The following is a 16,199-nucleotide window of genomic DNA, read 5'->3' on the forward strand; positions in this document are numbered from 1 at the left end:
TTTGTTAATTTCTGCATTCTCAATATGCACAGGATCCTACAACCTCCTTTGATATAGAGTCAATCACAATAGGCGATAAAATCAACAGCAGCTACATCTTCAAGAATGCTGTCAGCCTTGTCATCAGCTGCAAGAGAGACCCCAGCTCTTCGCACAGAGAGTAAGTTCAGAAAAGTTGGTGTGATTGAACTTTAAACTGGGGGGGGGGGTGTTTCACAAAGAATTTAAGTCAATCTTGAAAGTACAGATCAGCTTTGAATCATGGTATGCTGGGTTTGTTTTCAATGGTATTCCACCTTTCTCGTGGAAATGAAAAATATGGAGACTTTTTTTCATGCAGCCATTGATATACAAAATAAATTACAGTATGGTGTACAAAGGAGTTTGTAAATTTTGACAATTTGAAATTTATTTCGAAAATATTGAATAAAACTAATTAGGGAAACAGTGGTATGCCATAATTTTAAGTTGATTGTAACTTTAAGGAGTTTATATAGTTATAGTTTACTTTATATAGTTCATCCTTCCGACTAGTGAATATTGTAGGCTTTGATTCTTTCAGCACAATGTAAAAATGTAAGAGGATGATAGTAATTTTGGGAAGTAAGAATGGAAAACATAGTGGATCTAAAGCAAAGATCAATAACTTATTGAACTGTTTGGGGTTTTTTCAGGTCTTCATTATACCAAGCTCCCTGGGCAAGAGTAAGCAGCTACAGCATGGGACAAAGGGTCAGAAAGTCTGGCAGTGTCGCTCCCCTAGAGGTGGTCAGCTACCCCGCTGACACCACTGGCAATACATCGGGAGGGTTGACCACTCCGTCGTCCCAGGTCATTGACCCTTACCCTTCGGTGGTCATGCCCTGCAACAAGATCCATGTGAAAGCCGGTGTCTCTCCTGCCCCAAAGTATATCCTCTGCATCCATGGACTGCCGGCAGAGTTTCCTCTTGCAGTCGCCTTTGTTGAATGCTTGATCGGTTGCCATCAGGAAGTGGGTGATCAAAAGGTCAAAGGTCATGCTGATGTCATCTTGACACCTGTAGCAGAACCCAAGGGGGAAAGAGAGGAAATTCTGAAGAAACAAATGAAAATCAACACCACAGTGTATGTGCGAGTGCTGGAACTACTTTGTGGGTACCTAAGTAAGGCTGATGTCCCTGCCATAGTCAAAGAGCGCTTGTTCTTGATCATGGCACAGATTCTCAGGCTCATCCGGAAGGCAGATGATGCAGATGGTGCCAGTGCCTCTCCCATTACCTTGATCCCACAGAATGTGCTGATGGAGCTTCGGCGGTTCCGGAGTGAAATCAGTCGGCTCTTTGACGAGGAGGCTCTGCTGGCTGTCATAGGGAGTGGCTCTGTGACTCCCGGGCAGCACACATCCTACTTCCAGGCCCTGATGGAGGTGTGCCTAGCTGTCTTTGAGATGGATCAGCTGCAGGTGGCCCCCCTCTCTGGATCATCCTCAATCTCAGTGACGGTAACCTTGCCCCCACCCAGGCCAGCATCAATGGTGAGCCCCAAGCAGCTGGTGCGTTCCAGCCCTCAAGTCACCTCCAGGAAGAGGAGACCCAAGATGAAACGTGCAGCGCAGCAGAAGAGGACTCCCCACAACAGCGAGAGTGACAGTGGTGAGGCATCCTCCAATGGAGCCAGCCAACCGGAGGACATGCTTTGGTTCCACCGGGCCTCGACGCTCAACCTCATTCTCCGACACCTTGACAGCCAAGATCCACAGGGAGAGTCAGCCATGAAGACAGCCATCAAGGATGCACATCAAAGTCTGATGACACCCATTGCTCACACCAGGTTGATGATCATCTCAGGGCTGCCTCCCAATATGGAGGAACCTGCTGCACGCAGAGCAATCTTCAAGGCTTGCAATCAGGCAGGCGGACTCTTCCAGGATGAGCTTTGGATACCAGTTCAGGAAGAGGTGAAGCCCCCAACAGCAATTGATGATGACTCAAAGGAAGGAGGACCAGAACCATGCCAACAAGTTGAAGTGTCAACCCCTCCAGAGACAAACTCTGCAGAGCATGCTCCCCGAGAAACGCAGGAGACGCTAGACTCTGCCATGGGCAATGACAGGCCCCAAGGGACTTCAGACACCCAGGCCAGACCATCGCCATCTGACAACAAAGGTGCTACTCCATCTCCAGATGGTGACTCTGAGCCTAGTGATGACAGTGATGCAACAGATGGTGCTGGTAAGAAACACTTTGTTCAAGGATATGCCGTCCTGGAGGTGCGCAGCAAAGCAAAAGTGGAGGATGTTGAACATGCCCTCCTCAACAGCCGCATTCTGGATGAATCTGTAGCATTTGACAATGGCTCCATGATGAGTGTCACCGGGGAAGATCTCCTCACGATTGCAACGGTCACACCATCCCTCCTGACTGAACCCTCCGAGATGGAGGCCCTGGTAGGGTACCTTCGTCACAAACTCCTCCGGCAGGAGAACTCGGAGCATCTATCCCTCAGCCAGGAAACCTCCTCTTCCTTGGAAGAGATCTTCAACAGCTGTGTCAGGTGTTTGCATTTCAAGCAGAAGGCAAGCATTGACTCTGATGCTGCCCACCCAGAGGTCCGTTTGTCCAAGGATCAGGTGCTTTCTAGTTGTCCAGGCAACCTCCTGAGGGAATTTTTCAGCGCTATTCATCCCGCCAAGTTGACTGTCGATGAGTTTGTCGGTGACATCATTCAAAAGTATGGTGTGCCACTACCGGAGGTCAAGGAAAAGAAGCCAGGTATGAACTTGACAACAGAAAGCGAGGTCAAGTCTTATTTAGAATGTCAGTAATCAAATCATGAAGCACATAAACTTGATATAATTTCTCATGAAGTTTTGCAATGTTAGCAATATTAATGTTAAAGCCTTAAAGTCCAGTGGTACATTTACTTGATGTAATTTGTCATAGTAGGTATACACTGTAGTAATGTTAGAAATATACCTGTGTACACATGTAACTCATCTCAGTAGGTATAGTAAGTTACGTTACATGGCATATGACAGGTTATGTTAATGCAAAACATATTTTGTCAGTATGATGTATACAGAAGAGTACAGTGTCTTCATAGCAGCTTACATAGTAATGTCAAGTATGAGGTTGCTCAAGTTCTTGTTCATTATTTTTCTTCTGTTTCTATTTAAAGCGACAAAACCAGGCAAGGAGCATGGCAAGGGCTCTGGCAGGCGGCCCAGCAAGACGATGACCAAAGAGAGATACTCATCAGAACTGTCCTCGGGCAAGGTCAAGTGAGTACCGAAGAAAGAAGAACCAGAGAAGTTCTGACATACTGACTAAAAGAATGAGATTGAGCAAGCCATTTTGGAAAAGTTACTTCGTGCAAGGACTACTGGTTAACCATTTTCCCACATGAGAATGAAAAGAGCTCTTACTTGATGAAATGGTTGTAGACTCACAAATACCACTGTTTGGAGTTTATTCACAACTAGAGACATCTGTTTTTGTATAAAGATACAAACAAACCAAGAACTAGAAAAATGCTTCAGGTGCAGCTCCTAACAACAAGGGTAGTCATCATGAAGTTTGCACTTTGTTACAGCATATGACTGACATCGATGGTGCATTTCGGTGGGTCAAAAAAAATCTCCAGAACACAGTGACGCAGGAGTGCAATTATGCAAAAGTACTGTGAAGGCTCTCAACCTTTCATGCATAGAGGTGACCATGTAATGGTCAAAGTCAATTATGAGAGTTCCAGAAAATAAAGTTTATCTGCTTGACATGAGATGCAGTGGTCCAATAACTTCAGGAGAACTTTACACTCCAAAGCCTTTTTTTTTCGCCCTGATGCTTTGTTTAGTGCTGGTTGCCCCATTAGCCTGGCTTCCCAGTCCACATTATATTTTGCATCGTGATGATACTGAATACTTGTTAAAAGTGATGAGATTTTTCTGTTGTGCTGAGCATTTTAGAATGTTACATGTTTGTGATTTTTATCAATGAAAAGTGTGATTGTGGATTTGTTCCTCTTCAGGCTGTCATCAGCTGCAGACAAGAAATCCAAGAGCGCCGAAAAGAAGACCAGCCATCGTGACATGAGCATGAAGGAGAAGGCACTGCTGGCAGAGACTGGTATCAAGGGAGGAGAGATCAAGAAGGGCCTCAGCCTACATGGATTACTACGTCTGGGACTGGACAAGGCCAATGAGGATGTCTGCATGCTGTGGCGGGGGCTCTTAGGGGCTGGCTTTGATCTCCACTTTGCAAGGTTTGTTTTTGACATTGTTTCCTTCATTTTAATGCTCAGTGGCATCTGTGTTCCAGTATTAACAACTCACATCTGTGAATGATCCATTTATTTGTATTTTGGACAGTTTTGTAGACTGAAATTAGCAGTGGTCCATATAGATTCTTGTAAAATGGATGAATAGCATTGTAGTGATTCTTCTTTTGTCCTTTTCATAGATGTGAATGTCATCTTAAATATGCATTTATGCTTTGCCTTGCATTAACTTTATATTATGGTATAGGGCTCTTTGTCTACATGGAGGAAGTGTGGTGAAAGATAAAAAGCCTGTGAATGTATGAACTGACTAAACATGACTTTTTTGATGTTTTCCATTAGAATGAAGATATGTGAAAGATGTTAGCATCTATTTTCAAAATTGATATTTATGCCCTGCTAATCATGTGCATGTTCACTATTGTGTTATAAATACAAGATTTATGTAACAGAAGAACAGGAAAGTGCTAAGATTCAACTGAAATGTGAAGAAACTATAATGGAACAAAGATGTTTTGCATGACTGATCTCAGAACCAGGCATGAAGACCCAAACAAGGCCGTAGCCTCCCAGCAGTCTTGGACCAGTCAACAGGACCAGGCTCTGGTCCACTACACCAATGAGCTGTGCCTCAAACTGGCCATCACGCCCGCCAGACTCCACCCCCATGAGATAGTCCTTTCACAGGCAGACCTGGCCCGCTCGCAGTTCAGCTGTCTCTCCGGTGAGCAGGAAACTTGGTTTCACTCATGAATTATTTAAGGTCTTTTGTTAGAAGTAGTCTTCTTTTTTGAAAAGATATCTATTTTTACATCTTTCCCTTTGTGAGCATGCGTGATGAGTTTAAATGGGTCATCACAAAGTACAGTTGAAACTCGTAAATCTATGTAAAGAACTCTAAAACTATTCGAATAGTAAATGTACACGTATATACCCTTTTCTTGGAAAAAAAACACAAAATTAATGTGTGCCAGATAGTCTAAAAGTCTCTTATCATTTCTCCCTGAAAATATCCTCAACTTCATTCAGAGCACTCTGATTTTCAGTTTTAGGCTATTTTTTCGTAGTTTCAGATTATTCAATTTTGGTATGTAGCCATAAATGTGACTTAATAACATACAATATTTCATCATGATGAAAAATCAATATCATGTAAGAAATAGGAGGCATGTGACCATATTAACCATTTGTTAATATGTACACTGTCATAGAATACTGAGTAACCATGAAAGCTGAAAAAAAAGGGCAGAAATCAGAAGTATGAGCCAAACTAAGCCACAACAATCTTTGGATCTAGCCACATACAATTTCTTGCTGCCCCTCGGTGTCTTTGACAGGTGTTCCCATGGCAACCATCCGGCTGCGCTATGCCTTCCTCCAATCTCTCAACTCCAACTTGGAGCACCACTTCCTGCCGCTGGTCGACCTGCGCCCCGCCCAGTCTCTGCAGGAGAGTACGGCGGCGTTGCTGAGTCGCACCAGGTCGTGGCTGTTCTACGACACCAAAGTGCGCTTCTTCAACACCCTGCTGGACGCCACGGCCCAGAGGAACGTAGACCAAGCAGCTCCCGAGGTCTCACTAGACCCCCTGCAGGTCATAGGCAGTGAGTCCAAACAGACAAGAAATCTTTGATTATTTTCAACAATAGAAACACTCCTCAGTAAACATCAGTGTAGTAAGTGTCATGCCATAGTTAACTACAGTGCACCAGATGCCACATGTAAAAACTAAGGCTGTTGAGCGTAGTTTCTTGTTTTGTGGATCATCAGCACGGAATATCTTGCCAAAGGAACTGGACTCATCACCTTCAGTGTCAATTTTTCAAAAAGTTCCTATATTCTTTTTGACCACAAAAATAGGAAAAAGTTCCAGAAATAGTTTCTTTTTTCAAAATCAAAACTATCTCAGGTGTGAGTGTCAACTTGAACCATGTTACCAATCTCAACCACTAAATGTTTTCCTTGTTTTCTCCATTTGAAATGGAGATCTGTAATAGTGAGTTTCTCTTATTTCTTTAACTGGGTAGACCACAGAACAAGATTCATAGACAATCTAACCTTTCAACTGTAGCCCCACTGAGAGCTTGTGTGTTATCTATCACTCCACAGCAGTCACCAAGGACAACTCCACAGTCTTCTGCCAGGCTGCCGCTGCCCTGGCCGGTATCGACTCCTCCCAGCTGTGTGTCAAGATCGCCAGTGGCGGGGATCCAACCTATGCCTTCAACGTCAAGCTGGTTGGGGAGGAAGTCCACGGAACAAGTGAGCTAGAGATCTTGCTGATTTAATATGAAAAAAACAAACAAACAAACAAGTACTGTGAACAGGTGTTGCTGCATTCCTGTTATCAGCATTCTTGTTTTGTAATTTCTGACGGTGGGACGGTTTGGGTCCCCAGGCTCTCCCCTCCAGGTTTCAACAGTGGCAGGCAAGCTTTGAAGCTGTGGGCTTACAGGTTTCTAAAGTGAATGTGAAATGTGTAGGACTTTGGCCTTTGATGCTTATCTTTGTTGTCTGTTTATAGGATGCTGTTGGTCCTGTTCCAACTAATTCAGTGAAAATTGCAGATCACTGTTTGAAATGATATATAGTGGATATACAGTGTATGCAGTGACCCAACTTTATGCTATAAATCAACTGTAAAGTGTTAGTACCCACTATCAATATTTTCATTTGACTTGGTGTAAGTTTAATTGAATGAAATGATGGCATGTGAGAAAAGATGCTAAAGGTGGTTTACTACTCTGAAGATACTTTGGATGTCCCTGCATCTGTTTTACATCATAATACCAAACAGTTTATTGGATTAATACTTGAAATAGAGAGCAGACTCTGTAGGCTGTGGGGGTTCATATTGAAGTCCTGTATTCTTACTTCATAATTCATGCACTGTGTGTTTGAACATGGTCAGGGAAATCTGATGGGTAAGCATGCACAACTGTGGCCTCCCTCTTGTGTGTTTCTGTCACGTGATACTGTATTTGCTGTGATTTGTGACATGATTTAGGCCTAACGTATTATGATGATTCCAAACTTTGATTCCAAATTTCAAATTCCAGATATGATAACTCCTGTGTATTGTTCCAACCAGGTGGTTCATTTCGCCACTTCCTCGGGGAGGTGACCAAAGAACTCCATGGCGACAAGCTCCGCCTCCTCATGCCGTGTCTGAGCAGTGCAGGAGGCGGGGCAGGAGGGCGCTTCATGCTGCGGCCGGACGCAATGACATACCCTGAGGAGAGAATGCTCATATTCTTTGGGCAGGTGAGTTGGAAATCAAATTTTGAAGTCAGGGAAGAACATTTCTTCTTAACAGCTTGTCATTATTGGACGGCTGGGAGGTGATCATACATTGTTGAAAAGTGTTGAGAAATAACTCCATTTAAGTCTGCATGTTCAACACCACATGCTTGATTACGACTGCAGATAAAGCTATGAAAAAATACTGCCCATACCATGCATTTTTATGAATTACATATCAGTGAAGGTGCTAAATAATGAATCAATAATGTTTGGAAGTTTGCAGTTGGTCGATAGTTCTGATTTCTGGGGTAGGAGACAGTATGATGAGACCTTTAATGTGTCATAGTTTTTCACTTGCTGTTTGTGCTGAATAGCCTGGTAATGCAGTTAGGCTAGAAAAAGAAAAGGAAACAGTATACCCATGTAGTTCTGTATTTATACACAATCTACACAAAGCATATACGCTTCTCAATCCAGTGGTCATTCTTAATTACCTACATACAAAGAGGTGGAATACCCCTCCACCAAACCCTAAAATGTAATAATAAGTTATTTCCCTATGTTTCCTCCTACTCAGCTTCTTGGAATTGCTATGAGAGCAGACATCCCCCTGTCACTGGACCTGGTGCCCAGCTTCTGGAAGTGCCTGGTACAGGAACCACTGGACCTAGACCAGGACCTGGCTGAGGCTGACTTCATCACCCACAAGTTTCTGACCAGGATGGAACAGGTAGGAAGAGAACTTGATCTTGGGGGGTCTTTGGTTGCCTGTCCAGCCCCCCCCCCCCCCCCCATTGACTTCACACCTCACTATTAGACTTTATGTATATACATGTATAATCATGGCTAGTTTCACATGAAACTCTGAAATTCTGGAGCACTCTCTCTCTCTCTCTCTCTCTCTCTGGTTCTATTGAAACTTTCACTGTTCTGATTTGGTAATTGCACTCTATTTATCAATATCTATATGAACATGGAGTAAAGGTTCACTTCAATGATCAGTCAATAGTGAGAAGGTTATTCATTGTACTGTCATATTCCTATGTGTACTGTGGCATGCTGGAGTGTGTAAAAGAGATCTGTTTTCGTACACCATTCTTTGCTGAATTCTAGACAGTGATCAATAAAAGAGCAACGACAACAACAACAACAGCAACAGTTCCTGCTGTGCATGTTTGTTTGGTCTGTATGAATGAGGACACAAGGATAGTGGTTTGAGTTACTTGTTTTCAAAAATATAGACAATTTGTGAAAATGAGTGTATGTTGAGTAATGTTACAATCTCTCTGCTGTAATGAATTAACAAATTCTACCTTGAAGGCCCAGACAGAAGAGGAATTTGAAGCCCTGTGCACTGAACTGGCTGTAGCACACTTCCACCACGACCCCGATGCGATGTCCACCCCAGAGGCGGCATCATCTTCTCAGTCTGCCCTTTCTGTCGCACTCCACTTTGAGTATCCCAGCCTGGTCGGAGATCTGGTGGAGCTCTGTCCTAATGGTCATGAGATCTTGGTCAGGTACTTAAAGAGAGCCACTTCTACTACTAATCTTCTAGTGATATTATAATGATGGTGATATTATGGTGGTGGTGAAGATGATGATGATGATAATGATGATGGCGATAATGACGATGAAGATGAAATTGATAGCGATGATGATGACAATGATGATGATATTGATGATGGTGATGATGGTGACAATTATGATGATGATGGTGGTGATTACGATGATAGTGATAATAATGAAGATGATGATGGTGATGGTGATGATGATGATGATGTTGATGATAATGATTTAAATGATGGTAATAAAGTCTTTTTTATCCAGGGGAGTGTGTTCAGTACAAGAGCACCCAGCAGTCATTACTAATCCCTGTATTGCGAGTTTTATCAGTCATCAGTTTATTTACAGATGGGTCAAGAGGGACATAGTGGGACCTATTTTCTCCAAAAATATGCTCCGACAAGAATTCTTATCAGCAGACTTTAAGGGTTTGAAGGAGTTTTGTAAAAAAAAAGGATATAGATAAAGAAAACTGTATTTCATATTTCTGTTGCAGTGAGCACATTGCGTCTTGTAAAGGGCTCTGTCAGATAGTATCTCACTCTAACCTCCATATAAACATTACTTTGATGTGATATATGAAAGGCGATATAATCATATTGATTAAATTATAATTACATTACTCAGAGGAATGTTGAAACCATACAGAGTCATAGGCAATAACATTGTGTAGGTTTCATGTGATCATATCTAGGGTAAATTTTAAAAAAAAGAAGAGAATGTCTTCTAAGTCCCCCATGGTATCTTGTTTTGTTGATAGTTGGAACAACCGAAGGGAGTACGTTGAGGCTGTGCGTGCCCTACGTCTGCGTGAGCTGGCATGTCCCGAGCGCATGCTGGCCGTTCGCAGTGGTCTGGCGTCCATCGTCCCACACCACCTGCTGACTATCATGATGCCATCCGACATGGAGCTAAGGATGTGTGGTAGACCTCATGTAGACCTGGCCCTGCTCAAGGTATGGTTCCAGGGCAGCACCGTAATAGAGTGCAGTTGAATATAACTGTCAAATGTATTTATTGGATATCTTAGGATGCTCAACTTTAATTGGCTAGAAAGAGGTCAACCACATAAACACAGTTCTGAGATAACTGACTTCATAGTTTAAGATGTAGTTACACATGCAGGATATTCAGCATTCAAAAACAACAGATAAAGTCAGAACATCATGGTGAAATGCTTCGTGAAAATTGAAAAATCTTGGACGTCCAAACTTTTTTCTACAAGACACGAGTATGCTATGTACCAACTCTTTGGGTTATTCAGAGTATCTTCAAAGCAAATGGTCTATTTTGTGCTGTTAGCATTTCTGTATCATTCTACATTAAAAGTATTATTTCCTTCATGGCTTTTACCATAATTCCCTCAATCCTAGTGTACTTGTTTCTATTTTTGAAAGGACCATTTGTATTGGTGTCATTGTCCTATTCATTGGCCTCATGCCTCCATACATGATATTTATACTACTTCATCTCACTCTGTCTCCCACCCGGTGCAGGCCCACACCATGTACCAGGTAGGGCTGGTGGAGACCGACACCCACATCGAGTTCTTCTGGCAGGCCATGGAGAGCTTCTCCCAGGAGGAGCTCAGCCGCTTCATCAAGTTTGCCTGCAACCAGGAGCGCATCCCCAGCACCTGTCCCTGCAGACAGGGGACCAATGACGCCGCTCACGTGCCCCCCTACCCCATGAAAATTGCACCCCCAGATGGACCCGGTGGTGAGTCTTGTTGATGCTCTGCTACAGTGTCATCTCATTGTCACTGGATTTTTAAAAGAAAAAAAATATTATATAGGTGTGTGCTTACAAGACAAGATGGTGATGACTTGAAGTAGAAATGTTGAATAGAGTCTTCAAATGTTTGTAAACTTTGCCTATTTTGTTGTGTATTGCCTGAGTATGTAGTTAGGTACAATTGTATATAGTTATTTATGCATAATATTTGCTCTGCAGTGCTCAAAGTTCAAGCTTCTTGATATCACTGTGTGGTCATGTTCTGTAGCTCAGTAGGGTGTTTGTTGTTTTGAAATTCTGTCATAAGAGTGTGATCCTGTGAAATATCTGATCAGATCTCTGCTGTGTAAGTAGCTGTGACGGTAGCAGGAAAACTACCACCAGATAATGATAAGAGAGTACCATTGCCTTCATGGTCCTTACAGTGTCAAATGTGTTCACTGTTTATAAGTAAACAACAGCTGTACACACTCACATTTAGTACTGCATGTATACTAAACTTGGCATCGTGAAACAAAATGTCCTAGAAACTAGCTGACTACCATAAGGCTATTGTGTACAATGATTTCCTCTTTTGACATACAGTGTATGCTATTAAGTTCTAATTTTCTATCCTTTGAAAATCTGCATCTTTGCAGGTTCTCCAGACCAACGCTTCATTCGTGTGGAGACGTGTATGTTCATGATCAAGTTGCCTCAGTACTCCAGCCTGTCCGTTATGAAGGAGAAGCTACTGTATGCCATCAACTGCAGGGAGGATCCTCTCAGTGGATAAGACTGCCTGTGCCTGCTACGTTCAGTGGACGGAATCCAGTATTTATTAGCAAACCATAATAGCTGCTCTGTCAGTTTTGAATTCCATCCGCTGCAGTCAGGGAGCACTTCACTGGCCACACTGGAGGAGCAGGGTCGTGCGGTGGATGGCAGCCAAGTCACTTCCCACCAGTGCAGTTATCTTCATTGTGTGCGACCAACACCTTAGCTCAGGCATTATGTGGAATATGTGCATCACATGGCTAGGACATATGTAAAGGATATGAATTGGCTCTGTTTGTTGTTATGTGGTGAACAGAAACAAAAACTTGCCATATTATTGACTGTTTGTTTGTTTGTTTGTTTATTTTTTAACTTGAACTATCATGTGCTGATAGCAACTCTCAATACAAAGAGAGGTACTTTTAGGTCATACTGTATGAACCTTAATTAAGCTGTGAATTTTGTAGAAGAAAAATTCTGTGAGTGCTGCAGTAATGCGCCTATCACTGTATAGTAAAATGGTGACACAATCACATATTCTTTGCAGCCTCTATGCACATCTAGTAAAATAGCCAGTTTCATACAGATTGATGTATAGTTGTGTTGTTCAGTACTTTCACATGCAGGGGCATTGCCTTTTGTTTTTCCTTTGTTTGTTGTATTGGCGGGATTGGGGATGAAAAGTTTCATTCTAGGTGACTTACAGTGTGCAAGCAAAATGGTTCTGTCTTTTGATGTTGCAATATTAGATTAGACAATACATGTACATCCATAGAAATTTAATCATCATGTTTGCTGAATTCAATTATAGGTGTTATTAATGATGGTGATGATATTGATGTGTTAGATTTATAAGGTGCATTGATGCAATTTCTACAAGTGAGACTGTACACTCGTTTATCATGGCCCCGTATCTATTTTTTTGCCAAGGAGACGGTATGTCGTATCTATGCATTGTACTCTTAAGGTGCTCAAAGTCCTCCAAGGGATGGAAAACAACACAGTCATGCAGCCTTTCCTGTGCATGGAAACTACACCTTGTAACGATGCCAAATGATGTTTGTAGAGTGACAGTGCATGATGATACTGGTATGCAGTGCTTTGCGTGTTGTAGTCTCTCCAGGGGGTATTTTGCGCCCGTTCACTGATTTCCATCCAGTGAGAGAGAGAGAGAGAGGGAGAGTGTGTGTGTGTGTGTGTGTGCACTGGGAGCCTGATTATGACTAGATGCTCCTTGCAGTGGTGGAATTCATCAGAGAAGCATTTTCAGCAGAATTATTCACTATATTCAAACTGATGGTACAGTATCACCATTGCCAAAAGTAAACCCTGACAACTTTGAGCATTTATTTATGCATTTATTTCATTTTCCTTAAACTAAATGCCCCTTTCCTCTTCCTTCACTGTATGGTATTGACCAAAAGACAGATTTAGAAAGATGCTCTCTCTCTCTGTAGCACAAAGTCCTCTTGCCGAACTGACCAAGGAGTTTTAGAGACATGGCATACACCCTTTGTCTGTTGCTAACCATGGGGTTGTAGAGACCCCATTTGCTGAACTGACCAATTAACGTTAAGACAGATATATGACGTAATGTGTATGTGTGCAGAGAAAATGATGACTTAAGTGTACATAATCCTTGTCTTAGTAGAGAAGAATATAGTTGACAAGTGACAGAGAAAAGAGAAAAGAGACAGAAAGAGAGAGAGAATGTGATTTTTAGATATGACACTAACACAAATGTTGCAAAGAGGTATATGATATCAGTACTAACAAATAAGCAGAAGAAAAAGAAATATTTCGAAATACTTTCAGCATGGCACAACTTATGGTATGAATTTTCGTTGTGGTCTGCTGTTGTGTGGAGTGAGTACTTACGCCCTCTCATTGTTTTGATTAAAATGAGCACAAATGAGTGGTCGTTGAAGTTGAATGCCATATATGAATTGTTAACCCTTTTCTTTATGTACAGCTTTTGTAGGGAGGGATAGCTCCCACATGCAAAAGAGCATTCTATTTTTGACCTTTGAAAAAATTTCCCTTTTGAAAATGGTACAATTTGTATGAGATGAAACTTGTTTGCATGAAGCAATTTAATGAATTGACTGGTGAATTTTGCCTTTGACACCATCGAAATGGGGGAAACAGCATCGCAAAAGCAAGTTTGTAGTGGCACTATGCAGTGAAGGAATGCAAAATCATATTCTTGTGATATGCATCTTGGGTTTGTTAATATAGACCTTCTGCTTTGGAACTAAATATCAAGCATCCTTATCTCTTGAAATATGCTGAGACATATATTTTTTGCATGCAGAAATGATAGGAAATGTACGGCCCATCAGCAATTAATTTTACCTTTTGACCTGACACAAGACTAAAGAGTATTTATATATGAGAATGTGTCACTGAAATGTTCAGACTTGTTCAGCTATTGTGTTTTTCTTTGTGTGTGTGTTTTTATTTGTGGGCTTAGTACTATTTTTGAGTGACTGATTTTTGATGTAGTAGTAGATAAGTTAATCTGCCAGCACCAGTAGCTAAGCTCATCTACCTTTTTAATCCCTTTGTCTTCGAGTGTGAGGTCTGTATGCATAGTGGTTTAAATGTGTTTGTCTTAAACAGAAGTTTAACAGTGTAGGATGTCTTCTATGAGCGATTGATATTAAAGTGGAATGAGATGTGGATGGAGTAACACTCTTTCCTTTATAGTGGCATATCACACTGACCTTGACGGCTGTAGACAACAACGTAAAATCCATAAAGTGCAAATTGTTCTCATGATCCAAATGAAACACTTCCAGTCAAATGTTTAAAAGGGATGATTAGTTACCTAGTGTGATGACAGGTTTTATCTACGTATTTCTGCACCTTTACAAGCTCACAAAAGTCACCACCTCCGTTAGCTCAAGTTCAAGGTCTAAAATCCTTGTTTCATTCACTTTTGACTGCAAGGTAACACATGGATGAATGATATTTTATGTTATGATGTTTGTATCAATGCGTGAAATACAGTTGTGATTGTTTGATATGCGATGAAAGAAGGAGAGTAGGAAAAAAAGAGACAATTCTAAGCTGCTAAATACCTTTGCTTGTGCCTGATTTTTGCTTGTGGTTGGTTAGATTTAAAAAATGAATTAATGCTGTGATGTGTTATCTAATTCAGTCTTCAATGATTTGCTCAAGACTCACTTTGTTTCCTCAAGAATCTCAAAATTACTTGAAGTACCTTTAACTGTTTAAAAGAGTAGTGTTTTGACACAGCTTTTTTACCCTCAATCTCATCCAGTTTTGTCTATTAGTATTGCTTTTGTGTTTAGATATACAATAGACTTTTGTCATGTGCTAATTTTTTAAATGATTTATCTTCTGCTGCATCACTGGTATGTGACAAGGGTCCTACAAATGATCATATATGAGTTTGTTAGCAATTTGTAATAGGCATAAATTCTATTGTTTTACTTGATCGTGTACTTAATGCTGTGTATTTATTTCAAGAAAAAATTGAGATTTGGTTGTTTTATGATACAGAAATTATTAGATAATATTTATTTCTTTTGATTATGTATAATGCACATTTATATATTCCTGCATAAGTTTACAAAAACCAGTGATGACATACTTCTGAAAATTGTTTACCTTAATTCTCATATAATGTAACTAATTTTCCTCTATAATGGTAACCTTGAGGAATTAAATGGATTTGAAATGAATTTGGTGTGCCAAGTGAGTTTCCCATATTACCTGTACATGTATTTGAGGGCCTTCATATTTCAAAGGTAGATTTTTTTTTTCTTGCTGTCAGTTAACAAAGGTTGAAGCAGCTCATTTGCATAAATTGCCCCCCCCCCAAAAAAAAAGGCACATTTTCAAAATAAAATAACAGGCTGTATGGTTTTGAAATCCTGTTTTGATTTGCACAGTGTGGCCTGTTAGGATTAGAAGAGCAACGTATTTGAAAAAGAAGATACCAGTGCAGTTTCCTTAAAGCAGGTCTGCCAACTGCACAAAGTAATTGCAACTCTCCACACCTTTATCATCTCAATCCATCAGATCCCTGTGTCTCAAGATTTGCGCGAGTCGTCAAAACGTGTAATTTAATCGCTGAGCATAATTAGCCAGAGTGTGTTGACCATCCGCCATACCTACACCATGCAATGGGTGTGGGAATGTTGGAAATGACAATGCTGGTAAGTGATTTGTGTTCAAAAGAGGACAGAATTTGCCTCCAGCAAGAGGTACAATGTAATCCTCTGGAAGGCACTTCAGCAAGACGTCATGCAGTCTTCCAGCCTGTCTGGGAAGTGACATGTGTTCTGTAATCGGTTGAAACATCTCTCACATGATTGAATTAAGTAATATGCAAACTTCATGTGCTTATAATTCTTCTTTTCCCCCCTTGAAATACATAATATATAGCTTGAACCTACAAGTTGTATTTGTGTTTTGTCCCCTACCCCCATAATGCCTTAATTAACAGAGTCGACATTTTGCCCGTAACAAATGTCGAAATGAGGAGGAACCATTTTGAGATACGTTGTACGTACCATTACTTTTGCAGACATCGTGACAATCCTCCTTCTATGCAGCACAAATTGCCTGAATATTTTTACCACAATAGTTTGATATCATAAACTGGCTTCTGTC

The 16,199-nt window shown here is 41.2% G+C and overlaps 1 protein-coding gene across 1 annotated transcript in view; it reads left to right on the forward strand.

The window, feature by feature from the left end:
* Positions 1–14,504, forward strand: part of LOC139730129 (probable E3 ubiquitin-protein ligase HECTD4) — a 96,128-nt gene extending 81,624 nt beyond the window's left edge. Inside the window, exons 50-62 of the mRNA XM_071641032.1 lie at positions 33–160; positions 675–2,752; positions 3,159–3,261; positions 4,008–4,241; positions 4,790–4,980; positions 5,594–5,860; positions 6,366–6,518; positions 7,348–7,520; positions 8,077–8,229; positions 8,820–9,019; positions 9,826–10,021; positions 10,562–10,784; positions 11,438–14,504. Of these exons, the coding sequence (XP_071497133.1) occupies positions 33–160; positions 675–2,752; positions 3,159–3,261; positions 4,008–4,241; positions 4,790–4,980; positions 5,594–5,860; positions 6,366–6,518; positions 7,348–7,520; positions 8,077–8,229; positions 8,820–9,019; positions 9,826–10,021; positions 10,562–10,784; positions 11,438–11,574 (4,236 nt within the window). The 3' untranslated portion in view covers positions 11,575–14,504. The remainder of the gene's footprint in view (positions 1–32; positions 161–674; positions 2,753–3,158; positions 3,262–4,007; positions 4,242–4,789; positions 4,981–5,593; positions 5,861–6,365; positions 6,519–7,347; positions 7,521–8,076; positions 8,230–8,819; positions 9,020–9,825; positions 10,022–10,561; positions 10,785–11,437) is intronic.
* Positions 14,505–16,199: the final 1,695 nt, after the last annotated feature.

This window comes from Diadema antillarum, unplaced genomic scaffold (genome assembly GCF_040938485.1).
Source record: "Diadema antillarum isolate AM-2024a unplaced genomic scaffold, OU_Dant_1.0 seq00000292_RagTag, whole genome shotgun sequence".
In the NCBI taxonomy this organism is placed as follows: Eukaryota; Metazoa; Echinodermata; class Echinoidea; order Diadematoida; family Diadematidae; genus Diadema; species Diadema antillarum.